The sequence below is a fragment of the Sebastes fasciatus genome, chromosome 23 (assembly GCF_043250625.1).
Source record: "Sebastes fasciatus isolate fSebFas1 chromosome 23, fSebFas1.pri, whole genome shotgun sequence".
NCBI lineage: Eukaryota > Metazoa > Chordata > Actinopteri > Perciformes > Sebastidae > Sebastes > Sebastes fasciatus.
Genome location: NC_133817.1, coordinates 3,463,919 through 3,490,554, shown reverse-complemented (window position 1 = coordinate 3,490,554; position 26,636 = coordinate 3,463,919). Strand labels below are relative to the sequence as shown.

General features: G+C 41.6%; 1 protein-coding gene across 15 annotated transcripts; it reads left to right on the top strand.

Annotated features, from left to right (window-relative positions):
- The first annotated feature begins 1,244 nt into the window (after positions 1-1,244).
- Positions 1,245-25,453, top strand: nap1l1 (nucleosome assembly protein 1-like 1). Of its 15 annotated transcripts, none has more exons than XM_074626330.1 (16): positions 1,245-1,365; positions 6,273-6,311; positions 7,588-7,676; positions 10,110-10,212; positions 14,496-14,637; positions 15,184-15,264; positions 15,654-15,782; positions 15,985-16,056; positions 16,150-16,289; positions 17,188-17,333; positions 17,453-17,472; positions 17,691-17,813; positions 18,014-18,046; positions 18,193-18,243; positions 20,446-20,482; positions 23,626-25,453. In XM_074626330.1, exons 2-15 carry the CDS (start codon positions 6,295-6,297, stop codon positions 20,449-20,451), a joined length of 1,152 nt encoding a protein of 383 aa, XP_074482431.1. In that variant the 5' UTR covers positions 1,245-1,365; positions 6,273-6,294; the 3' UTR covers positions 20,452-20,482; positions 23,626-25,453. The 15 variants fall into 15 exon arrangements, with proteins under 15 accessions (XP_074482431.1, XP_074482421.1, XP_074482420.1 ...); XM_074626320.1 differs by lacking the exon at positions 20,446-20,482 and adding an exon at positions 19,669-19,732; XM_074626319.1 differs by lacking the exon at positions 20,446-20,482 and adding an exon at positions 19,669-19,732 and having other exon boundaries at positions 17,188-17,345.
- The last annotated feature ends 1,183 nt before the right edge of the window (positions 25,454-26,636 follow it).

The following is a 26,636-nucleotide window of genomic DNA, read 5'->3' as shown; positions in this document are numbered from 1 at the left end:
GGCATGTAGATTTTTTTTAATGTGATGTGAATTATGCAGCTGTAAAAAAAAAATGGATCTTGAATTTGACTATTTAATTTTAAATAAGGTGGATGATGAGGATGCTGGAGCTCCTGTTGCTGAGGAGAATATTGCAATGATGATGATGATGATGATGATAATGATGATGATGATTATTAAGAATGAAATGATGAGGAAATTAATGATGAAGAAGGGGGGAATATGGTGATGAAGGTGTTTATATATAGAGATGAAGAAAAAAATATGACGGAGGAGATGATGATGATGATGATGATGAGGATGATGATGATGATGAGGAGGAGGAGGAGGATGATGGTGATGATGATGATGAAGATGAAATTGATGATGAGGATGAGGATGATGATGATGAAGATGATGATGATGATGATGATGATTGTAATACAATGATGATGATGGAGATGATGAGGATGATGATGCTGATGATGATGATGATGATGATGAAGAATGAAATGATGAGGATGTTGATGATGAAGAGGAATATTAATTGAGAAGAAGAAAAAGGATGATGATGATGACGATGATGATGATGAGGAGGAGGAGGATGATGGTGATGATGATGATGAAGATGAAATTGATGATGAGAATGAGGATGATGATGATGAAGATGATGATGATGATGATGATGATTGTAATACAATGATGATGATGGAGATGATGAGGATGATGATGATGATGATGATGAAGATGATGATGCTGATGATGATGAAGATGATGATGCTGATGATGATGATGATGATGATGAAGAATGAAATGATGAGGATGTTGATGATGAAGAGGAATATTAATTGAGAAGAAGAAAAAGGATGATGATGATGACGATGATGATGATGATGATGAATGAAATGATGAGGATGTTGATGATAATGATGAAGATGAAATTGATGATGAAGATGGAGGAGAGGATGAGGATGAGGATGATGATAATGAAGATGATGATGATGATGATGGAGATGATGAGGATGAGGATGATGATGATGATGAAGATGATGCTGATGATGATCATGATGATGAAGAACGAAATCTTCTTCTTCTCAATATTAATTGAGAAGAAGAAAAAGGATGATGACGATGATGAAGATGATGAAGATGAAGATGATCCCTCATCCTCCTATAGGGTCCCCCTCTGGCCCCTCCCCTTTTTTCAGCGTTGCCCCGGCGACTGCCCGGTTTACGTGATGACGTCGGATGTATATGAGCGCAGGCGGCGGGATCTCTCTGCCCTTTTTACCGCCATCCGAGCGGAGTCTTTCTTCTCCGGGACCTCCTCACTGCGCAGCGCCGCTTCACCAGCCACCGCCTCCGGCCACACAGCAGCCAGCGACGGTAAGAGGACACGGACAGGGACACCAACATCTCCGCCACCGATCTAATGTGTCATCCGTCGTTTTTATATGTTAAATACCATCTTCTTTAGCTGATATTTAACTATAACCGCCGCGGAGGAAGACAGACGGCAGCCATTGAGGCTCCACCATGATGTCAGTTAACACGCGATTCAAAAAAAATAAACCAACGGTTCTAACGGTTAAGTGTCCGTTAATGTCCGTTACTGGATTAATCACGACATTTGACGGCGTTTTTCGACATTTGTTGACACATGTTCTAGTATATTGGGATTTTTTAGACTTGACCTTATTCTTTCTGGAGGATAACAAGCTACAGAGCCGGTGTTATTATTACATAACGGATTATATAGCATAGTACTGGACCGTTTGGCACCATTTACTTTATAACTGGACCATATATTCTATCTTAAAGCACCATCATGTCGATGTTCCTCCCACTAGCTCAAAGTAGTGCGCAGCTAGTAGCACTGAAGCTAGATAGAGAGGCAGTGCGGTGACAAGACCAGAGGCAGGCCGGCTAAAGTTAGCCTGTTAACTAGCCTAAAGGATGAACCTTTCTGTTGTTTGACAGTCAGAGGAGGTGATAAAGGTTTCAACAGGTTCTGCTGGCTTCATTTTGGTCCAAATGAAAGTGCAAAATGTGGCTTTAGAGAGAGAGAGTGAGCAGGCTGCAGGTCTTTTTGTGTCAGTCATTGATGGAGCTGCTGTAGACTAGAGAGCATGCAACACGTGGTCGCTGGGCTGGATTAGGAGCAGAATAAAGGCTTGTCTCCACAAAGTTAAAAAGGTCACACAACATGTAGTTAATATTAATCATGCACAGATCTATTAATTGTATTTATTGGCTTTATTTTGTGACATAGGCTGATTAATTTGTCCATGCTTGGCATGCCAAACTGACTTGTTATAGCTGTAATGTGTGCCAAATATATGTCTCATATCATGAGTCATCACTTGGACAGGTCAGATGTGAGTGTTATACTGGATTAGGAGAAAAGGCTTGTCTCCACAAAGTTAAAAAGGTCACAACCATGTGGTTCATATTGTTCATGCACAGATCTGAGAAAACATGGGACTATATATTTTGTGACATAAGCTGATGATTAATTTGTCCATGCTTGGCAGTTAAAAGCTGTAATGTGGGCCAAATATATCAGATATGTCTCATTATATCATGAGTCATCACTTGGACAGGTCAGATGTGAGTGTTATCCTTATCCAGATCTACATTGTTGAAATGACACATTTTGGCTTAAAGTGGCAGTAGGCAGAATATTTTTGGCATCATTGGGCAAAAATGCCATAATAAACCTTTCAGCATATTGTAATTCAAGTGTTCTGAGAGAAAACGAGACTTCTGCTCCTCATGGCTCTGTTTTCAGGCTTTAACAAATCTAGCTTGTGATCAAATGATCAAACTATGCAGCACTTATCAAATATGAATCAATGCTATGTTACTGTAATGCTTATTTCAAGCCTCAAATGTTTTCAGAAACATCTCATAGTGTAACTGTCTAGCTGTAAAATGAGAAAGTGTGTGACCCGGCTGGTGGGCGGTGCTTGGTAACAGTACATTGGTTGGTTGGATTAGGAGAAAAGGCTTGTCTCCACAAAGTTAAAAGGTCACAACCATGTGGTTAATATTGTTCATGCACAGATCTGAGAAAACATGGGACTATTTTTGGTATTTGTTGGCTTTATTTTGTGACATAGGATGATTAATTTGTCCATGCTTGGCATGCCAAACTGACTAGTTGAAGCTGTAATGTGTGCCAAATATATCAGATATAAGATAAGATGAACCTTTATTAATCCCCGGAGGGAAATTCAGGTGTCAAAGCAGCAACATCAGCAAACAGAGTGAAACACAGGAGAGGTAAAGGTATACAAAATTATAAAAACAATAATGGAGATATAAAAGATACAGAGTGTGTCTCATATCATGAGTCATCACTTGGACAGGTCAGATGTGAGTGTTATCCTTATCCAGATCTACATTGTTGAAATGACACATTTTGGCATGATGGAGATACTTAAAGTGGCAAGAGGCAGAATATTTTTGGCATCATTGAGCAATATATTATTATTAAATAACTTTTCAGCATGACATAATTCAAGTGAACTGAGATAACTAGACTTCTGCACCTCCTCATGGCTCTGTTTTTAGGCTTTAAAGAGAAGTAGGCATTACAGTAACAGAATATTGATTCATACTTGATCAGCGCTGCCTAGTTTGATTGTTTGGTTGGAGTTAGCGAGTGATTGACAGCTGCTCAGAGACGGAGCTCGGCTCCGATTGGTTGTTTTCCTCCAGTCTGTGGAATCTTGCAGGTGCCGTTAGGACCACCGGAGGACACCGGAGGCAGATGATATCTTTTCAGATTACCTGTCTCATGCACTGCTGTCTACTGCTGCTTTAAACATGTCCAGGTATTCTAGGAACTTCTGCAGTCACACATGGCAGAAATGCATTCAATCATCTGAAAACATTTTTACACGAGAAATAGGCATTACAGTAACAGAATATTGATTCATATTTGATCAGCGCTGCCTAGTTTGAACGTTTGATCGGAGTTCGCGAGTGATTGACAGCTGCCTCCCGTTGAATGAACAGCCAATAGGAACGCTCTCTCTCTGAAATGACCTGTGATTGGTTTAGTCTAGATTTTCTAAAGCCTGAAAACAGAGCCATGAGGAGGTGCAGAAGTCTAGTTTTCTATCAGAACACTTGAATTACAATATGCTGAAAGGTTATTATGGAATTTTTGCCCAATGATACCAAAAACCTTCTGCCTACTGCCGCTTTAATTGAAAATGCTGCAGCAGTTTGTCCATATTAGATTGTTTACCTGCAATTACATTTGCCCATTAAAAAGCAAGTATTGACCCCAACTAGAAACACCCTGACATCACATTTTGCGCAACGACAGTATATTTGAGCAATGTGTGCTGCTGCTAAAAGCTTTCTACAGTACTTTCCCATCAATAATTTGGCATATTAGAGAATACAAGATGGCTGTGGTGGTGGGTGTCATCTTACCTTAGATATTGTAGTGCGATATGGGGCATATGTGCTTTTATCATTTCATGCTGTGCCCTTTTAGTTCGTTTGGACCATTGTTGACTAAAAATGAAAGTGTATTTCCATATAAAAAAAAGTGACAGCTTTCCATCGTGAAATGAGACACGACTAAAGCCACAAATCAGTCAACACGCAGACCGCTCTCTCTCTCCATCAGTTATCCCCCGTATGGCAGAAGAAACAATTTGATCTGCCACGTGACTTTGCTCTGAGCCCAGTGAACTGTCACATCAGCTCTGTAGTTGAATAATCTTGCTGTATTAGCTGAATGTAGGCCAGCTAATATATAGAGAGATGGTGGTGATATGATGGCTTTGCTAAAAGGATATCCGTCCAGCTCATTTTTTAAAGAAATCTTTAAAGGCTTTCGTTGGTTTTTTGAAAACAGTTTCATCTCATTGACTGATTTTCTGATCAGGTATGACTCCAGAGGTTCTGAGTTGTAGACCTCGGGACTCAGAGCTGTGCTGCTGTTAAGTGTCACCGTCTAATAGGGCTTGTTTACCCCCTGGGATGAAAGGTGAATGCAATTAATGGCTTGACAGGATGGCAAGGTGGCAGTCTAAGACCAGGATTAGGAACCTTTTCCATAGTATGTACCCAATTGAAATGCGAGTCACATTTGCTGCAGGTGATTTTTGACGGACCGTGCGCTCTAGGGGTGTAGCGGTACGTGTATTCGTATTGAACTGTTCGGTAGAGGACGTTTGGTATATGGTAGGGCTGTGCAATTATTCAAATTACAATTAACGGCTTCCCACCAGAGTTGCCAAGTCTGCTTATTATAAGTGACTGGCAGGTTGTGTTTTGTTTGGGCTTGTTTCTCGTTGCTCCTGTCTCTCCTCTATACCAGTCTAAGTTTCTTCTGTTGCAGGATCCGTGTTGTTGTGAGACAAATCTTTGCGGGGTTGATGGGAGTTTGGCTAACAATGCCAGGTATTAAGTGGGTGAAATATGGCAAAAAGTACAACAAAGACTGGGGGAAAAAAGAGTGGACTTTTAAGATTGGATTCGCCCTCAAGTGGGTGACGATTCGAAGGCCGGTTGCCGTTTTTGTAAGTGTGATATACGAGCACATGATGCCAATTTGCAAAAAATTAAACAAAACGCCAAAATGAAATTAAATGTTCAACTTCTTTAAGTTTAGTTGACAAGGAAAATGTAAAGTTTTGAGCTTAAAATTAAATAAAACATTCAACTTTGAGTTTATAACAAGAAAAATGTAAAGTTATAAGCAAAAAATTAAGGCAAAATGCATTCATACATATATATGGAGTGATCAAGTGGCCGCCTCTCTCTCATATATTGTGGTGGGTAGGTATTACGCCTTTGTGGTGCACCACGACTTACTGTAGGGTGAAGGTGGCGCTTTACAGCACCCCTTGCCTAGACGTTGCGGCGATGAGTTTTTTTTTTTTTGCCGTGTCATCACCATTCATATCTATACAACCAATGTGTTTGTGATTGTATGCTAATTGTTTACAAGAGCACATGTTTCTTCTTAGATCTAACATCTTAATTTTGCTCTCAAAGTGCACCAGATTGATGGAGGCTACAAAATGTTCTTTCTTAATGCATGTTTCTACTACTTACAAAAACTTCTGTGGCTGTTTTTTTGAACTGTCAATCATGTGTTACTAACTTCCCCTGTAATACTTTAAGCATCTTAAAATTAGCATCAGGAGTTTATTTGCCAATGCTGTTTGACCCAGATCTTGTGACAGTCAAATGTGAGTGAAAACTAATTAGTTTGAGTCCTCCAGTATTTCTAAACTAATTAACTTTCTCTTCTCTCTTTTTAGCATCACCTAAGACTCAGCTAAGATGGCAGACATCGACAAGTAAGTACATCTCCTATCAGTGCTGCTCTGTGTCAAACACTTGGCCTCTCCCGCCAACGGTCTCCTCTTGTGGTCTAATGCCGCGCTGAAGCTGACCCTGGTGGTCTGTGACAGTTGAAAGGAAAACACCCCTCTGTGATAGCAACATCATACAACGTGATTAAACCCATAGGTTTTACAGGATGACAGTGCAGCAGGCTCCACCCCTCAATGAGCCCTGATGGAAACGGTTGTTTACTAAGTCTACGCCACGCCTGGGCTCCGATTGCATCGGGACAGTTTCACACGCTAAATGCACACATACAAGATAGCTCACAATGTTTGAGTGAATGACCCGAACATCGTTCCATCAGGGGTGATGCTCCAATAATTGTCACACAACACCAGGATGGATGCTTTCTCCCTAAAACACACACACACACACACACACACACACACACACACACACACGCTCCACTGTTAGCCATTGATTTTCATTTTGTGCTGCAGACTGACAGTAGGATGAGAGGCCATGCTTGTGAAGCTGTGCCCAGAGAAAACCCAGAAATGAGTTAGCATTTTAGCTCTTCTGGTTCCCTCATTTGGAAGTCAATCGGCTCACTTTCACACTGTGATCTGTAGACTTTAGCATCTATCTTTATCTTTTTAACCCGTTATTGCTGCTGAATCAGTTTGACATCCTGATATAACCGTTAAACGCATATTGTAGACCCTTATGTCTGTATGTCTCTCTGAAATCGCTTTAATTCTTTATAAATATTGGCTACATATTTATGCAGGGAGTGACAGTGCGGGCTCCATGGTAGCGCTGACAGCTTGATAGAGTAGCAGCGGGGGGACGGGGCTTAGCAAAGGGTCAATTACCAACCAATGTGCCCTTGAGCAAGGCATGCAAGTAGGGCTGCAGCTTATCGCTGATTTGCACAGTCAAGCACTCAACCAACCGTTCTCATACTTATTCTTTGAAGCTTCCATCATGAATTTGTGAGTTTTGTCCTGGATAATTTTGGACTAAACAGGTTTCCCAGCTTCATTTTTCACTTTCACCAAAACAATCTTTTTAGAATTATAAAGGAGATCAATATTTGCATATTGGAAGCAGCAGAGAGGGTGGCCAAAAGTGTCTGGCAGCCTCACCTTAAACATGCCAGAAGTAGTTGGCGACCGGTGTTAATTCCGTGCACTCAAGCAGTCTGAATTGTTGTGGTGTGTGTGTGTGTGTGTTTTGGCTGACCTTCCCCTCTGTCTTCCTCCCCCTCTGTGTCTCCCCGAGCAGCAAAGACCAGGCTGAGATGGACCCGGCAGATATGGAAGACGTGGAGGAAGTTGAAGAGGAGGAGACGGGAGAAGATGAAAACAGCAAAGGTAGGTCTCTCTGCAGTACAAATTTCTGACGGTGTCATTGCGAGCAATGTGTAAGTAAAGTTATAGACGTCTTTAAAAAGCAAATGACACTGTTAATGTTAATTTGTGTAGAGGTAAAGGCATAGTTTAGATATATGAAATGTTGTAAATCATCATTTCTAAATGTCACTCCAGTAGTAACACCCTGAACTGTGTGTGCTACAGCCTGGTGCTGAAACTGAGCAGTTATTTGCGTGACATGATTCTGAATTGTAGTTCAGAGCTGGGAGGCACTAATCCGTTTTTATTTTGGGATCTTGATGCTGTTTATGCATCCCTTTTGATGCTCAATAAATGATTCAGACAGTTTTCTCATATATTAGCCTACTCCCCGGCTCATCGTGGATAGATATAGATGGCCGCTTGGCCTCGTCTATTTATAACAAGTTTGAAATAGTCTTTTAAAAGCTAGACTTGAAAGGAGGCTGCCTACGACTGATCTTTCATGGCGAGCACACTCTCAGGAAAGCTTTACATGAGGTCTGGAAGCTGATGGGAGATTATTAGTACATGAGTAATACACGGTTACAAATATGAGTGCAAACTCTCGTTAATATATATCACACATTAACACATCAGGGCTGCCGTGAGTCACAAATCTCAGCTCGTAAGATACGTGGAAGTGAACTGTTAAAAACAAAGTGTAAATTATACAGAAACATCCAACCCTGTCCTCAAGTCTATTCACTGATGCAGAAAGTGTTGCTTCTCTTTTTTTTCAGAAATGGGAATGCATAAATGTTCTACCTGTAAATGCATGTGTGGAACTTCCCCTTTTTTCCCCCCATCATGAGATCAATGTGCACGCAGTATCAGCCTCACATATCCAGCTAGAAAGCAGATGGTCCGCGAGGCAAATTATCACGGGAGTAAAGTAAAAAACTAAACAGAAATTTAACTAACGTTAGTCTAACAGTTTTAAAATGTTTTACCGTATATTTTCATGTATGAAAAGACCCGAAATGAACACTGTAAGAGGACTACTTGATTATTATATGCAAATTATTTAAACAGCGTTTGTAGAGGAAATCAGCAGCAACTGGACTTGGTTTAGATTCTTGAAGACGTTTCAATTCTCATCCAAGAAGCTTCTTAAGTTTGAACTGAACTTTAATATTTCTTTCAACCGTTTAACTGATAGTGTTAATTGGTAAAAAATTCTTAATGCTTATAAACGGTTAATTATTAACGACCCTATTCACCATACATGCGTTTGCATCCCTGAGCTCATCTGGGAGCACGCTTAAAGTGATAATCCACCACCGTCGTTGAGGAGCAAACACTCAGCAGCTCTGAGGGCGTAAAAGGTCACTGGAAAAAGTGACGTTTCCTCGTTGATAGAGAGAGGCAGCTACGGTCAGCTGGGTTTCAGATGTGAACGTATGTTACTGGAGTGGTTTAAGAGGATTTTGTGATACTGTCTCCCCCCACTGAGCAAATATGTAGACATTACAATTAAAGAGTGAATTTAAGCTGTTTACATCCTGTAAGAATAATCTACAATGTCACCTTCCAAGCCATGTAGGCAGTGAGTGTTGATAGATAATGGGTATAGTATCCTTTTTAGGGGTCCCTTTTAAGTACAGAGTTTGGTACCCCTCATTATCACCTCAAAAAAGCATGTGCATTGATGTATGTTTTGCATCCAGCCAACAGCTTTGTGTTGTGTGAATTCAGACAAGCACAGGTGTATTTATTTGACTGGACGCGGAGTCTTGGACAGCCGATCTGTGCTAGCTGGTAACACATTACAAGCAAAATGCTCGGGGATGTGCCAACAGAGAAAAGTGACTTCCAATCTCTTTAATCTTCTCACCTGCCAGCAGCGATCTGGCTGAGCTTTGATAGGTGCAAGCAAGCAATGTGTCGGACACTTGGATTGTACCATCTGTCACCTGTCTGGTGAGCACAAAGGAAGAGCGCTCCTTTATTGCTGACTGCGTCCTCTTGTGACTGTGCAGCACAATAGCAATATTAACCAGACAGTTCAGTTTACCTTTTATTTACTTGAAATCACACAACAAAGGTGTTAAATGTGTTTGAGAGATGCTCTCACATTCTGCTCCACCCTCCTTACTTTACTCTGGTAAACACACACAGTGCTGAGATGTGCAGTAAAGCTCAGGATGACTCAGGATATCGCAGGAAGGATCAAGTTATAATACTGACTAGAACAAATAAAAATGATGTTCTTGTGCTGCTGCTGCTGATGATACCTGTCCTGCATAAATTTACATATTTGAGCATTAACTTAATCAAACTTCCCACTCCAGTTCAATTCTAACGAATGATACAGGGGTAACGATTCAATATATTGCGATACTGTAAGCAAGGTTGATTGAACTGCCTTCACGTTGCACTTTTTGACCTTACGGTATGTGTTTGTGTTCGCAGCTCGTCAGCTGACCGTGCAGATGATGCAGAATCCACAGATCCTGGCTGCTCTGCAGGAGAGGCTGGACGGTCTGAACGGCTCGCCGTCGGGGTACATGGAGAGGTGAGACATAATCCTGTTGTTGGCGATAACTTAATCTTAGAACACGTTAATGCAGCGTGTCCCCTTCTACAGCTGCAGCATAGTTCAGTGTCTGCAAACTCTAAAGGAGGGATGATGCTGTTATACTTTCTAGCAAACGGCTTGTAAACACTATTACATATTTCACATTTTACATCATAACATTATCTGTCATTACAGTATAACAGATAAAATCAAGATAATAGATTTGTGGCGCCGGGTTCAAATCCGGCCTGTGGCCCTTTCCGCATCCACTCTCTCTCTCTCTCTCTCTCCCCCTCCCCCCTTTTCAAGACTCTATCCACTGTCCTCTCAATAAAAAAATGGAAAATGCCCCCAAAAAAAAAGATAATAGATTTGTTTTTAATCTAAAACTCTCAGTAACTTGCACAGTGGATGTTTGGTTGTAATAATTCACTCACACTTGGATGGTAGCTGGATGTTTTTGCTTGATCCAATTGCACACTTGCATGCTAGTTCCTGAGTAGCAATGCTTTTATGCAAATCAAGTTAAAAAATGAAGTTGAGTCATATTCATGTTTAGCAGAAATATTCCAGTAAAAGATGAAGCCGGTGAATCCAGATGTGAGGAGACGTTGAAGTAGCCACTGAATGTCTGAGCCCATCCAGAGGCTACAGCCATGTTTCACACTGTGGAGCTGCTCAAGTGAGGATAATGTCAAGTCTCAGCCCACGTTAGGTCAATTACTAATCATCTCAATAGCAGGAAGAGGCAAGAGGAGAAGCTGGCGCAGCTTCACAGGCATCACATTGTGTAGAGCAGCTTAACCAGCAGCCTGTTTACTACACACAGCCATTGTTTGGCTTTATTTTGACAGAAAGAAAACAGAGGTCAGCAGAGGCCGCCTGAGAGTACTGGCACTGATGAAAGCCTGGATATGACACACTTATGTTATTGTCTCAGGCACCAGCCTATTGGTCAGGTGACAAATTCTTATCATGAGAAAGTCCAAGAGGGCAGATGCACTTTTTCTAGACGTCGTGAGTATATATGTGACCTGCTCCATCATTATGAGTCACATTGACCCCGAAACACATTTTGAGTTATCTGTCTGACTGTAAAGAGGAAAGTCTCAGCTTTATGGCAATACCAAGATTATCTTTCTACGACAAATATTCAATGAGATATGCTCTTTCAAAGTTCGACTGTCATGAAACATTACTTTTGAGAAAAAGGGCATTAAAGATAAGAATTCATTTTCAGCCATTTTTTGCATTGATTAAAACACATTTATTAAGACTCAAGTCTAAATGAACACAATATGTTTTGGTCAAAAGTGACACCCAACATTTCATAATGTAGCCTACACATACTTACATGCATATATGTGCACATAGTCACAAGCACGTGATGTGCACGTGGCCACGTGCACGCGTATGACCACGAGCAGTACAGTAGATAGGGCTAGAAGTCCATGTAGAAAAGAATCCAAAATTGATGGAATAAAATTGATAAAATATATAAAAAATATACTGTACATATGATATAATATATAGTATATATGTTTATTTCAATATAATTATATGAAGAACACACAATTAAAAATATTAAATATGGAGCCATGTGCATACAGGTACATGCACAGTCCATATCCAAACAATAAAAAAACATACTAGAAAATGGATAACATATGAACAAATGTTATGTACATATTATGTATGTACAATATTATATAATAGAAATATAGATATAATAGAAAGACTATGAAATGTGTTGCCTGTGCACATTCTGCTGGCTTCTTCTGGAGCTCACTGTATCCTTTGACAGGGTCATATGGGAGCTGATCTTCTCAAGGAGATCCAGATGTTTCTCATCTACAAAATGACATAAAGTGAAAAGCATAAAGTTAAAAATCAAGTCATCTCAAAGATTTTAGGCTGGCTAAATCATGTTGAATCATTGTTGAACGAGGCTTGATCATTATCATATCAATACAGCTCTATATTCATTAACATAGCCTATTCACCATGTGATATCAGATTAATATACAACATATCATTTTACTATACATTAAGCTATTTCTTTTGCTATTTAAAATGATATCCTCCAAGAGAGACACACCTGAGACAGACAGGCACCTATAGACTACACACACTGACACACACATTATTAGCTGCTATTAATGCTTCTTAGCCTGCTCTAGGGATTTTAAAAGTCTTTAAAACAAACAGATAAAACAAGGATAGTGTAGTTTAACTATAACAACTTACCATCAGTCATTTCTTTCATCTGGTCGCGTCTTCTCTCATCTCCTCCGGTGTAGAGAGCGGCGCTGTTTTACAGTTTGCAGCTACACTGGTACTCCCGGCCGGGCGATCTCAGTCTCTTTAACACTGTCCTGATTTAATAACTTTAATCAGAGACACTGTGTGCCATCATCGGCTCAGCCATGAGTGGAATATCTTCCTCCTCGCCTTCCTCCAACTCTCTTTCTCCGTCCTGATCAGCTGATTGAGAGCTAGCCTAGCCTCTAGCGTTAGCAGGGCGTCCGAACCGACCCGGTGCGGTGAAATAATCTGAATTTAAGTCGGTCCAGTTGTCGTCAGATGTAGCACCTCTAACAGGAATTTAATTTAAAAGTCGAGCGATGTTTTCCTCACGTGAATTCATCTTGTCAAGCCCGTTATCTCCTCTGTCACCCAGCTCTATTGAGCCGCGTCAATACAGCAGACTTCCGGTAAAAACTTTATGACAACTTATGTTTAAGAGCTTCAAAACTAGACTTATCATTTGAATTTTACATCGATTCTTACTTTGTATTAAAGCTGAGACTTTATTTATTCAGAAACGCATAAAAAAAAAAAACAACCCAAAACACACTTTTTCATAAAAAAACGTGCTTTTACAAGAATGCGCTGCCGCGACATCCGACTCATTTTGATAGAGCGGGTCACATATTTGTTCTTAAGGTTATTTTAACCTGTTAGTCATGGAGCTGGTGCAGGAGGTATAAAGTCTGACATGCTGTAGTGAACGTGGTCGTGTGTCTTGGCTGCTTGGGGCCTGTGCCACCCACTGCTCCCTTATTCTCAGCAGAACCAGCAGCAAGCAGCTCTTTGATCAACTTGTCAAGTATTTGGCAGTCGCCGACAAACTCACCAGTTGCAACATCCCAGCACTTGGGACCAAACATACATCCCCATGCCAGGATAGCGCAGGCGTCTTAATTTCCCATACTGCAGGGAAACTTGACTCTGTGCAGCCTCGCTCCAGCTCTCAAAGCTGGTTGATGTTGATGGATGTTTCAAGGATTTCAACCAGCTTCCCTGCAAGGCTGTCTGAGACCTCAGACTAAAATAATTTAATTTTTTAACACAGCAAAACATGCAAAATGAACGTTTGCTACAACGTTTGCAGCACTGTAGCTTTTTTCCATTTTAGAGCTGGATGCTAGCCTGCCAACAACACTTATGGCATCAACAAAAATCCTATTCATTAGTGAGTGTTCTTGATTTGGGTGCCCTGTGTAGTATTGACGATGGAGACATTTGCTATTTTCAAGCACAAGCAAGATGAGGGAACTAACATTAAACATTCAAAACAACAACAGAAAGAAAAGGTTAGGATTAAAGGATTAAACAGACACTAAGCTAGTTATTAATAATTAAATGCAAAGGTATGGGATTACATCTTAATATCTTAAATTTACAATGTAACCACCGTAGGTACAGGTATAGTCAATGAATGCTGTAAAGTAAGCATAAGAAATCATGTGTTTGTTAGGGCATCATCTGCATCATCCACACAATGAACCAGGCCACGAATACCTCAAGCATCAACCAATAAATCTGTGTGTAGAAGTAACACATCATTTCTTCGCTCCTGCTGTTAAGTGAAGCAAATCTCAATAAAAGCTGTTCTTGGCGTAGTTTCAGTTAGTTGACAGTGTGTACCTGCTGGGAGGCCACCCTGGCGTATTGGAGATGCTCTGGGGAGAGTGCCGCTCTGCTCTAAAGCTCTCAGCAGATTAACTTCCAAGGCAGCGTCCTCTCTGATACAATTTGCTCCCCATTAAGCACATTTTGTTCTTTTTTTTAATTTTTATTTAGGAGCAAAAGAAATGCGTGATCACAAAGTAATATCTTTGGGATTCCGATTATAGATAGGGGCTGCACAAACTCCCACGACTTTAGTCCCATTAGTGTACTTTTTTCGTTTTTTACATAATTGGTCAGAAGTGTAATAAGTGCAGTGAAGGGGTAGAATGCCAGGATTTCATGTGTTCATGTCTGTCGTCCCACAGTTTACCGAAGGTCGTTAAGAGACGTGTAAACGCCCTCAAGAACCTGCAGGTCAAATGTGCCCACATTGAGGCAAAGTTCTACGAAGAAGTCCATGAACTGGAGAGAAAGTACGCGGCCCTCTACCAGCCCCTCTTCGACAAAGTAAGTCATGTATACACTTCCTTTATTGTGACCTCAGTACTCGTATTGTATTTCTGCAGCTATGTTTTTTTGTGCACCTCTGTGTTATAGAAGCATATTTCAACATTTGGTAAGGCTGAAATAATATTCGGTTACTTGTGAGTATGTATGTTTTTGTAGATAAACTTTCAGCGTTTCCTCAAAGCATAAACTAAAAGATTAGCATCACAATTCAGCTTCCTTTTCAACCCTCTGATACCCACAATAGACCTGTTTTTGTCATTTTTTGAGGGGTCCAGGGGGTCTTTAGGGGGAGATGGCAGGTCAGCAGTAGATGTCACATAGAAGTGGTGTACATCGTGTTGATAAGAGTATTAAATACATGACAAATCTCCCTTTAAGGTACATTTTGAACAGATAAATGTGCGGGATTTAAGTATGTTAATCGTGATTGACAGCCCTAATTTTCTTTTTTCAGAAGGAGATGATATATGTAAATATACATTACTTGGGTGCCGCTGGTACAAACTTTAACTCAAATTGTTTTCTCCTGTTCTTCTTTCACAGAGAAGTGACATAGTGAAAGCAGCTTATGAGCCCACGGACGAGGAATGTGAATGGAAGGCAGATGAGGAGGAAGAGCTGACAGTAAGTAAGCAGGTACAGGTGACGTATACACCTGCATGCTTCCTGTCTGACTAGCTCTCTTCTTCTTTCATTTCATGCATGTTAGCTCAGAGTCTCACCGAGAACAGAATGAGCATGCAGCTAATAAAGGAAGAACACAGGAATCAGTCAGTCACTATCACAGATTTCAGATGTCTGTGTTGCAAGGCAGCCGTTCAGTTGATGAAATCGGTGTAGTCATCTATTGTAACCTTTTCTTATTAAATGGAGCTGGCTCACTTTCTTCATCTAATCCCCAATGCGTCTTTTTGTGGGTGTAGGTGGTGAACAGCTCTTTGTGTTCATATGGTGTGATATGTTTGTCGAGCAAGCGTTATTTTTGAAGAGAAAATGTCTTCCTTTTTAACTAGGACGAGATGAAGGAGAAGGCCAAGTTAGAGGAGGAGAAGAAGGACGAGGAGAAGGAAGACCCCAAAGGCATCCCGGAGTTCTGGTTAACGGTTTTCAAAAACGTGGACCTGCTCAGTGACATGCTGCAGGTAGGTTCGCCCAGACGGCTGCTGAAAGCTGAAAATGGGTCACACACATGCGTTTGCTTCCAGCTATATGAAAAATCAGGGTTTGCTTCCACCTGCTGGCGGAGTTGTGTAGAACATGGATGTATGACAAAAACATGGTATATTACATCAAGGAATACAGGATGCTCACCTGGTGCTTCTCTCTCTCTCTCTCTCTCCTCAGGAACACGATGAACCCATCCTTAAACATTTACAAGATATTAAAGTAAAGTTCTCAGATCCAGGACAGCCCATGGTGAGTGAGCACGACTCGTGTTAAATAGCTGGAAACCAGTCGGTTAACGTTGAGCCGTCTGTAATGGTGATCTCATTCGTTCCCCCCCTCCAGAGCTTCACGTTAGAGTTCAACTTCGAGGCCAACGACTTCTTCACAAACACAGTGTTGACGAAAACCTACAAGATGAGGTCAGAGCCCGACGAGACCGACCCGTTCTCCTTCGACGGACCAGAGATCATGTGCTGCACAGGGTGAGCTCAGCACTCAGTTTTTGTTGTGTGTTGTCTTCGTTTGAACAAACAGTGTGTGTGTTTGTGCTACGTTAGCAGCTCCAGCGTTGCCGGAGGCTTCGTGCTCGCCGCCGCCACACACGTAATCTGCGTAACTTTAGCAAGTGTCGGACAGACCGTGTGTGTTGGTGGCGAGTGTGAAGTTGTTGGTGGCGTTCTAGCTGTGAACGTAGGTGTAACGGTGTGTGTGTGTGTACAGTTTATTTGTCAGTGAATAAATGCTATGAAACTACAACTCCTCCGCTCAAGGTAGCTGGAGAGACCGGAGTCTACTTCCTGTATCCTGCAACTCCGGCTCCGCCTCTTAAGGTGGGCTGTTAAGGTGGACCAGCTTTTCTCCTTAAAGTGACGAGCCGCTCAGCATTTTAATTCATTATTAATATTTCTTTTAACTGATAGCGTTAATCGGTTAAAATGCTTAATGTCGGTTTAACGGTTAATTATTAACATCCCTAGTCCCCGGGATGACGAGAGGCCGTTGTTCTAAAGCTCTGACGGTAAAAAAAACGAGTACTGTCACATTTTCAGAATTTTTCCATCGACTTGGTCCCGAAGTGTCGGTTCTCGTGACATCTCAACTGTTTATAAGCTCATAACTTATAAGGCATCATTATTATTTAATAAAACACCCCTTCAACAAGAAACATGAGCTGCACCGCTGTAACATTTCTCTCTGAATCTCTCTGAATTCTAAGTGGATATCTGACAACCTCCCCAGCTAGATAAACCCCCCAGATGTCATTTCGATTTCACATTTAAAATGTTGGATACTGACCTTGCTTCCTCCTCCTCTTCCTCCCCTCCTCCTCCTCCTCCTCATCCTCGTCCTCCTCCTCCTGCTCTTCATGTTTCACCACAGTTGCACAATTGAGTGGACGAAGGGCAAGAACGTCACGTTGAAAACAATCAAGAAGAAACAGAAGCACAAGGGCCGCGGCACAGTGAGGACGGTCACCAAAACGGTCCCCAACGACTCCTTCTTCAACTTCTTCACCCCACCAGAGGGTAAGGATGACGGTGGGGCACAGATGTTATTCAGCCTCTACCGGGGTTCACTGGTACATTTAGCATTTTCTCTGCTCTGCATGGTTTAACTAACTTCAACTTTCTCCGCTTGTTTACAGTTCCAGAAAATGGAGAGTTGGTGAGTCACCGTACCTCTCTACACTTTCAACAATAAATAAGTTTATTTTTTAGATGCAAACTAATATTCAGTGATTTGTTAGTCATATTTGTTAAGTTCAGGATCTATTTGACAAGCTTAGAATCAGGTCCAAAGTGTTGAATGCTGTAGATAAAACCTAGTTACTAGTGCTGTTTTTAAATTATAAATGAACTGTGACTGGTCTGTCTTATCTTCAGGATGAGGACTCGGAGGCGGTTCTGGCCGCAGACTTTGAAATTGGCCACTTCATCCGTGAGCGAATCGTACCTCGGGCTGTGCTCTACTTCACAGGAGAGGCCATAGAGGATGACGACGACGATGTGAGTGTCGGGGTTGTCTTTACTTGTTGTAAACGAGGCCGTTACATTGAAGTCTGAGACCTACTGTTTTCTTTCCCCCAAAAGGGGGCGCCACCTGTGCCACTCTGATGTATTCTTTGAATAAAATATGAGGCTTTTGGGAGAAAAACATGAAGCCAGGTTCAGCTGTTCTAACTAATCTTCATGTTTGTGTTTTACAGTACGATGAAGAGGGAGAGGAGGCGGACGATGAGGTGAGACTATTCAAAGCCACAAGTTAATGTATGAAAACAATTGACCTCAACCTACAAGAGATGTCTGGTTCTAGTGTTGTGATAGACGGGTGGATAAGGGGTTAATTGTGGCTGTAGTCTGAAGTTGTTCTGTGCTGTGTGCTCAGGAAGGAGAGGAGGAGGCCGACGAGGAGAACGACCCCGACTACGATCCCAAGGTGAGATCACACGTCCCCCTCCCTCTCTCTAAAGAATCTCTGGTGTCCTGAGAAAGACCTGACTCAGCTGTTCTCAACTCTGTTGGCTCAGGATGCTCTTTGAAAAACAGTCAAGCAGCTCTTGCTGTGGGTCACTGAGCTCTCAGAACCTTTTAAAGTTACAAAGACAAACGTTTGGCGTTGTACCATCCAGTGAGCTGCAGGTTAGAGAACGGCTGTGTTAAATTGACTTGTCAGATTTCAACATACAGAATACATACTGTCAAATGCATCTCATTGTACACCAGCTTTTTGGTTTGCTTCAGCTTTTATTTTGTTGTCGTGATCTTGATTTGGCTTCCAGACAAAAAAAATAAACACTCCCAGTAGATATTTTTCCTCTTCACCAACATCTTAACCAGATCCTCAACTTGTATTTTCAGAATTACTTTCACCCGTCAGATTATTTGTGTGGGGTTGTATGAGGTACTTCTGCATAGTCGGTGTATTACCTACAGTAGTTGGAGTTTGGAGAAACAGACGGGAGCAAAGCAATGTACTTCTGTGAACGGGGGTGGCAGCAGAAAAACAGATTTTAGGACGCTTTCACAAGCCAACATTTAGTCTGCTTTAATCAACCTCTGATGCGGTTTGTTTGGGCGGTCTGAACGCAGTAATCGTACTCTGGTGTCGACCAAAACAGCCGGTGTCTCGGACCGTTTCCAAGCGAACCAAAACGCAGGCTGCCTGTGTGCGGCATCTGTTGAGATGGACACAACCAGGGTCTGAAATTTCCTTTTTTCACTGCCTGCCACTGTGGCAGACAAGTATTTTTTTTGTCTGCCACTTTTGAAATCTCTGCGCTAAATGAAGGAATAACATTTTAGATCTGATGTCATTCAATGTTTGATATATTTAACATTAAAAACATTATATACACGGTAAATGACACCGTTGAATTACACTGTAGCTTCCGGGGAGCTCTATTTTTGGGGGGTGGGAGGGTACTGTACACAGTACTGTACTGTACTTTGCTATTGTCATCTATAGTAGTTATTTGCATAAAACACAATTCAAATGTTTATGATTATTTAAATATTTGCTTTGATTAAAAAAAATCTTGGTAAGTTATGAAGTTAAACGGGTCATAATTCTCTATCTGTTTTATATTGATGTGAAAACATCTCCTACAAACAACTGGATTTATTCACGTTTCTCACCAAAAACTTAATTTAACAAGATTATATTTGAACACATCCTGATAACGTTGTAATTTACTTTCGCCAAATTGTCATTTTTCTGAGCAGACCGTGAACGTCTCATAATAATAACTCAATGGCACCTATGTTAACGTTAGCAGCTCCGCTATTTATCCAAACAACAGCGCTGCCCGCCGGCTTCTAACAGCTAACGTTAGTAACTCTCATCCTGCTGATTTCAACACAGGTTTGTTGTTCAGTGTCGCCTTATCAAAGAAAAAATAGAGCTGTCGACAGCAAGATAAAGGCAGGTAGGTAATATAATATATAATATAATACACCTATTATGGATAAGTACCTCATACAACCCCACTTCAAAACATCCGACCTATCCCTTTAAGTCTGACTGTTGCATGTTGTCACTAAAACCTGAACCTTAACCTTATGCAACGCACAGATCCAGTATTCCTTAAAGAGAAGGATGAGGACATCAGTGAAATGTTACCCACATATTTTGACCTTATTCAAACGCATTATTTGTGTAGGAAACTTTGGCACGATTAATTTATAATAAAAAAAAAGTAAAAGTACACCCACACAGTTGAGTTCAAACCTGCAGATGTTTACTGTAATTTGACTGAGACAGATAAATGAGGGGTCCTCTCCTGCAGGCTCTGTTTATTCTCTGATCATTTCTGCTTCACTGCTTCCTGATGGAGGTAATGGAGCGGAAAAACGGTGAATAAACAGTTGTACAGAAGAAAAGCTGTGCAAGCTTTAACGAACTGCAAGCAACAAGACAAATGAGTTTTTTTATGACGTAGACTGGAGCAGCTTTGACACGACACGATAAGAAACGAGCATGACCTCTTGCTTTTCTTTGCTAAACAAAAAAAACGTCTTTGACATTCTGTATTCTGCTAGTTTTTGCTTTTTTTTTTTTTTCTCCTATTCATTAATGTTGCTTCATCTCCAGTCACTTTGGCATCTCTTGTCAGCTACTCTTTAAATTTTTCCTCACTAGGTTTAAGTGGTGACAGTAGAAAAATAACCCTATCCTGGTAGGTACAGCTTGTGAATTGTCAGCTTACTACCATCCCACCTCCTCACCCTTCTCCCGGCTTTTGCTTTCCTTTTTCCTCCTGTTTTTCCATCCTCCATCCATCAAACCCTGCACCCCCCCACACCCTTACATGAGCACCCTCCTCCTCCTCTTCCTCTGCCGCCGTGCTGCACCCTCCCGAGTTACTAACCCACCGGTTTTGTTGTTGGTTTTTTGAGCTTTAACCCATAGTGATTTCTGCATTTGCACCTGTATTATTTCTGTATGTTGAAGCTAGTCCAGCCCTCCCCTTTTTCGTTTCTCTTTCTTTCTCTCCACCATGTTGAACTTGTCCCCGTCAACAAGCGCAGGCTAGTTTTGAGTTTTTTGTCAGGAGGAGGATTTGTCTGCCATGAATTCTGTGCTTTGTTTATGGATGGTTGTTTTTAATACTCATTTAAACATCATCGGTCCATTCGTCCATGGTTTTTATCCTCCTTCCTGTTCACATTAGTTCTGTGCAGCTGCCTTTTTTTGTTCCTCTATAGATTGCTTTTAATGCTGGGGGGGTAACTGCCTCGCAGGGCTGTTTGTGTTTTAAATAAGGCTTAACCAATACAAGAAACGCCAATAGTGTTTATCTCTCAAAGAGTGCTCTTATTGTCAGAAATAATGGCCCGCTTCCTGTTGTTTTCATTTGAAACTTGATTGATGCAACAGATAAAAACCAGAAAAAAACAACTGACGCAACATCATAGCAGGGCTGGGACGATCCACCTATCTCCCGATTTGATACGATCGCGATACTCGGGTGCCGATTCAATATATATCGTGATTTTTAAGTATTGCGATTCGATATTACGATTTATTGGCACTTTGACACTGGCACTTTTTAACACTAGACCATGGGAAAAAGTTTAATCTTACACTTCTAGGGACTATCTAAATATAATATCTAAATCAACACAGTAAAAATGTTTGATTTTCAGCATATATGTAGTCAGAGATGTCCTGAAGTCAAATATATCAGTCATTGTCAGGAATTATTTATAATCCAGCAACCCAAAAATCAAAGAATAAAGACATTTCCCTCACTAATTAGTGGTATTTTCTTTTTAATTTACATTTACATTTAATGTTTTATACTTCTGGTGAACATAACCCATTAACATAGATGTATTTTGTATATACAGTTCCCTTTGTTAACACCTTATTTTGAAAACCGGACGTAGTCCCACGTGTCTACTTCCTCTAACTTCTCCAAGGTGGTCTCTAGCTCTCCCGTCAGCTCCGTTCTCTTTATCCATCCATGGTCAGCTCCATCTGGGCCGTTTCAATGCATTTAACATAAATGTCAGTATATGGGTGCTCTACAGTCGTAGCGTCGGCCCATTTGACCACGAAGACGAGAGTGGTGGCCGGCTCGACCGAAACGTTACGGCAATACTATAATGTTTCCTGTCCGTGACAGAGTTAGCATGCAGCTTTAGCCGTGATGTCTAGTTCTGTTTTTCCTGTCAATGTATGAAACCCAAAGTGTCTCCACACTTTACTGGATGTGTAGTGTTTACCACGCTGGATTTATCATGTGAGGGTGCAGGTCGTATCCACTTCTATGTCGCTGCGGTTAATTTTGGCTGACGGATACGGAACGGATATGACGTCACGTTACTCTGACTACAACAATAAAAGCGGTAACTTCCTTCTACCTCTGTATAGACTCAAATGAAGCAGCAGATAAAAAGCAGAAAACACTCACCTGACGCTAGACTGTAGTCTGAAATAGAAGCTGTTACTTTGGGCATTTTAGTGAAAACAACAGCACAGTGTAAAACTTTGTCTCGCACTATTTTTGGACTCGACTGTCGGGAGTTCAGCCGTGGCCAAATGTGTTGCACAATATCTAGAATGACCTCACGCTGTTCAGTCAGTGTGGCAGCGGGCCATGGAGAGCAGCTGCAGCGTGCCATCACCTTCACAAGTGTGTAGTGCTGGAAGGACGCCCTACCCCAAGTATGACGAGGGTCTTAATTATCTCTCATCCCCTTATTTACTCAAGTGTTTCCTTTTGTTTTTGGCAGCTAATTGATTTGAGCACAATAGTCTGAGGTTCTGTTGAAGTGTCAACATTTATTATCCTGTAGCAGCGACAACAAAATAAGCAGATACTGGCATCGTATGAATCCTGATGAATCCATTGGTCAGTCCCACGTTGCTCTTACTGTACCGCAGCACAGCAGCGTCGGGTATCAGCGGGTGAAGCCAGGTCTCCGTTATTAACATCACGCAGCAGTCCCTGGCGGACTTGTTAGCTGCCATCTGCAGCTTCAATTCATCCATTTAGTGAACGATGGATCTGGCGTTGGAGAGAAGGATGCTTGATAGCGGTGGTTTGTGTGGATGCTTCTTTAGCCTAACCAGCATCCCCGTCTGCTTCCTCTCTCTACGTCGCTTCTCGGAGCCGATAACGATCCACGTAGACCTCGGTGATCCGGAAATGTCCGCCGGTATGTTGTGCGTCCTTTGAAAGTCGCTTGTAACGGCGGTACTGTGCTGTAATCCGACGTTGATTAAGTCTCGACGACTACACACACACTTTGCCTGACAAAACTCGACAAGCAAATGCAGCATTCACACAAATGAGCAGCAAACTAGGAAGCGAAAAGCTGCTGCACTGACGCGCGCCGCCTTCTTGAAACTACCAGTAACTGCAATGTACACCGTAGCACGGTTCTACAATCTCGCTGGAAAGGCAGATCGTAGAGACATTTTAATCGTTCACGATCTAATATCGTCATATCGCACACCCCTAATTGAGACGGTGACGTTTCAATCCACTTTGGTAATCCTAGCGTTCGTAAGGATGCTACTATGATGAGCCCTAGTTGTCATAGTGTCTGATCTTAATGTGTTGTCGTCCCCACGTTCATATCTTGAGTTCTGTAGTTTGTGTTAAACAGTCAGGAGGTGAGGAACTTTTCAGATGTTGTTAGACTTAGCAGCAGCTTGTTGGATGTTTTAGTTCTTGAAACGGCTTTGCGGTGTGTTGATCTGGTTTTGGTATGCCAGGTGTTTGTGTGTGTGCGTGTTTTGGAGTGGCTTTCGTCTTAACAAACCTCCCCTTTCCTCGCCTCCCCTCCCCGCCCCTGTGATTGCTTCCAGAAGGATGCAGTCCCCCCAGCTGAGTGCAAGCAGCAGTGAAGCCCGGCCCGGCTGCCTCGAGGATCAACTGCACTGTAACGGCTTCTCAAAATTAAAAGAAAACAAATAAAAACACATCTTAAAAAAGAAAAAAAAAAAAAATAGTTACTTACCGCCTTATAATGTTTTGTATTTTTCTTGGTAGAGAATTTGAAGAAAAAAATAAAAGTTTCAAGATTTTTGTTACAAAAACTCATGGTAATATACTGGGAGCTGTGTGGCTCAATATACATAGTATTTTGCTAGACCTGTTTTTTTTTCCTTCTCTTCCTCCTTCTCTGTACGATAGATAGAATACAGGAAAAAAAAAAATACTCCCTCAAAAAGCATGAACTTGTTTCTTCACTGCTAAAAAAACTAGTTTGGGTTCTTGTGAAGTCTTTTGTTGTATTTGCTCTTAGACAACAGCTGTGGTTTAGACTGCATCGCGGCAATTTATACCTTCCCCTCTCCCCCCCCATCTCCTCTTCCTCCTACCAAAGTTCCAGGTTGGTTCGGTTCCGGTTGTCCCAGGTGAATATTTTTTTATTCTTAGCGGGGCCTAAGCACTGTAGCATTTCCAGCTCTAGCGACGGAGGATAGACGGGGGGTGACCCGCCGCCGGGGTGTCTATTCCAGTTTATCTAATCTTGCTGAGCATGGGATCCGGAGTTTTTTGGCCACATCCTGCGCCACTTGTGCTCAACTACTTTTCCACTCTCGATACATTCCAGTAAGCAGACTGGCCGGCACCGTCGGCGAAACCTCTCTTCAAAAAACACTTCAACTGGACTAAAAATGATTGTTTCGACCTCTTCGTGGCATCGTGGGTCGCTCCCAGGGCCTCGGCACAGCCTGGTTGAGTCTCTTTAACATTCCAGAGAATTCTTAGGATGAGACAGTTTTGGCGGGATGGGTCCGGCTCGAGGCCTCAGTGCTTCAGGCTCCTCGTAGGCTCGCAAGTGGCGTGGCTGTCGTCTTTTTTCTATAGCACTTTGTACTAGTGTGTGGTGTACCGGTGGCGTCCTATCATTGGTTAGCTGTCTGAGTACTCCTTGTAAAGCAGCACTTTTCTTTTGGGCGATCTGTAGAGTTCAATGTGTGCTATCTGGTCTCTAAGTACCAGTAGGGAGGCACACTTGGCCTGTTCAGAGAGGCTTCGCAGGAACAGGGTTGGGCAGATGTAGCACAGTGAATGAAAAGGAAACCAGGTTCACCCTCCCCCCTCCCTCCCCCCCATCAGTTTATAACATTTACCTCTTGGCGTCACCAATATGTGACCGATCAGGTGACTCGCGCAGATCTCAGCCCAGCCCCTGAGGTCTCGGTTCATTTTTTATCACTGTGAAAGAGCGAGGGGACGCGTGACAAGGCCATCGTTACTGGCCAATGACCCACCACCCCTCCTTATCCCCCCCACCCAAAAAAACTCCTTTCCTTCGTTACCCAGAAGGCCACAGGGAAAGCACGTCAGAGCAATACTCAAAGTCAGGAAAGGGGGGGACCGAGAAGAAAACCGTAGCCTGCCTCCCTCCCACTCCATCCTCAATGCCTTCTTTAGTTGTGGAAACAGCCAAACGTTGGTTGTGTTGGGTGGGCGGCGGCGCCGTGTCCACCGTGGAGAGCCAGGGTACTTCTCATTCTGCAGGGAGTATTCAGATCATGTTCATCGGGGGAAAAAAAGGACGTGAAGGCGGTTTCTGTAGGGTCCTTCTGAGCAGCTGTTGTCAAGGCAAAATGCTATGCTACAAAAATACTAATGTACTCAATAACTGTACGTGTATGTTCATGAATAAATTGGTTAAACATGTCTGATGTGGTCGACTCGTTTTGTTCATCTGTGTTCTTTGACGTTGTCTTGGAAATGTTTGTCACACCCTACTGACACAAACCTAAATATGTTTATCTCAGTGATGTAGTCGTAAACATCGATTCTTCCAACATATTTATAAAACTGGAGGTTCGAACAATTAATTGTACGTACAACCACACGCCAGAAGAGGGCGCCGTTGCTTTGAGATTGTACAGTATTTGACTCTGACCTCCATGGGGAATCTGGTTGGTAATGAAATAATGAATGACCACATCAAATGCCACACTAACATTAAGAGAGCCATTAGATGGATGTAATCCCAGAGAGGACAGTTAACTGATGCACATTTAAAATGGAACGGCTAACTAACTGTTACACTGCAGATGGTAAAAGTTATCACACCAAAGAGTTGGTGTGAAAAGACTTCATTGGTCGGCCTGATAAAAGTTCTATCGTACAAACTAGGGTGTTCATGTGGCCAAAATATGACACTAGATAATGTAGTGTAGTCTGATGCAACACTACCAGAGGTGGAAGAAGTATTCTGATCCTCTCCTCAGGTAATGTGTATATATACATGTGTATATACTGTATGTGTGTATATATACATGTGTGTGTGTATATATACTGTATGTGTGTATACAGTATTTGTGTATATACTGTACGTGAACATATGTGTATATATACATGTGTGTATATACAGTATGTATGTATACATGTCTGTATATATGTGTATTTATACATGTGTGTGTATATATGAGTATGTACTGTATATACACACATGTATACATGTGTGTATATACGTGTATATATATACAGTATGTGTGTATGTGTACAGTATATACGTGTGTGTATATACTGTACACGTGCATATATACATGTGTATATATGTATATATACGTACATGAGTATATATGTATATATACATGTGTATATATCTATATACTGTATACACATATATATGTATGTATAAATACAGTATGTGTGTATATACACCATATACACTACTATATACAGTATACTATACTGTCACCTTAGCTCCATATACTCCATATATACAGTATATAGAACTAAGGAGACAGTATAGTGGTAACAACAACATGATCAAGTTTAACACATGATGCAGTGTGCACTGTGTATAAATATCTTTTTATAACAGAAATGTAGGCTCTAGAATTAA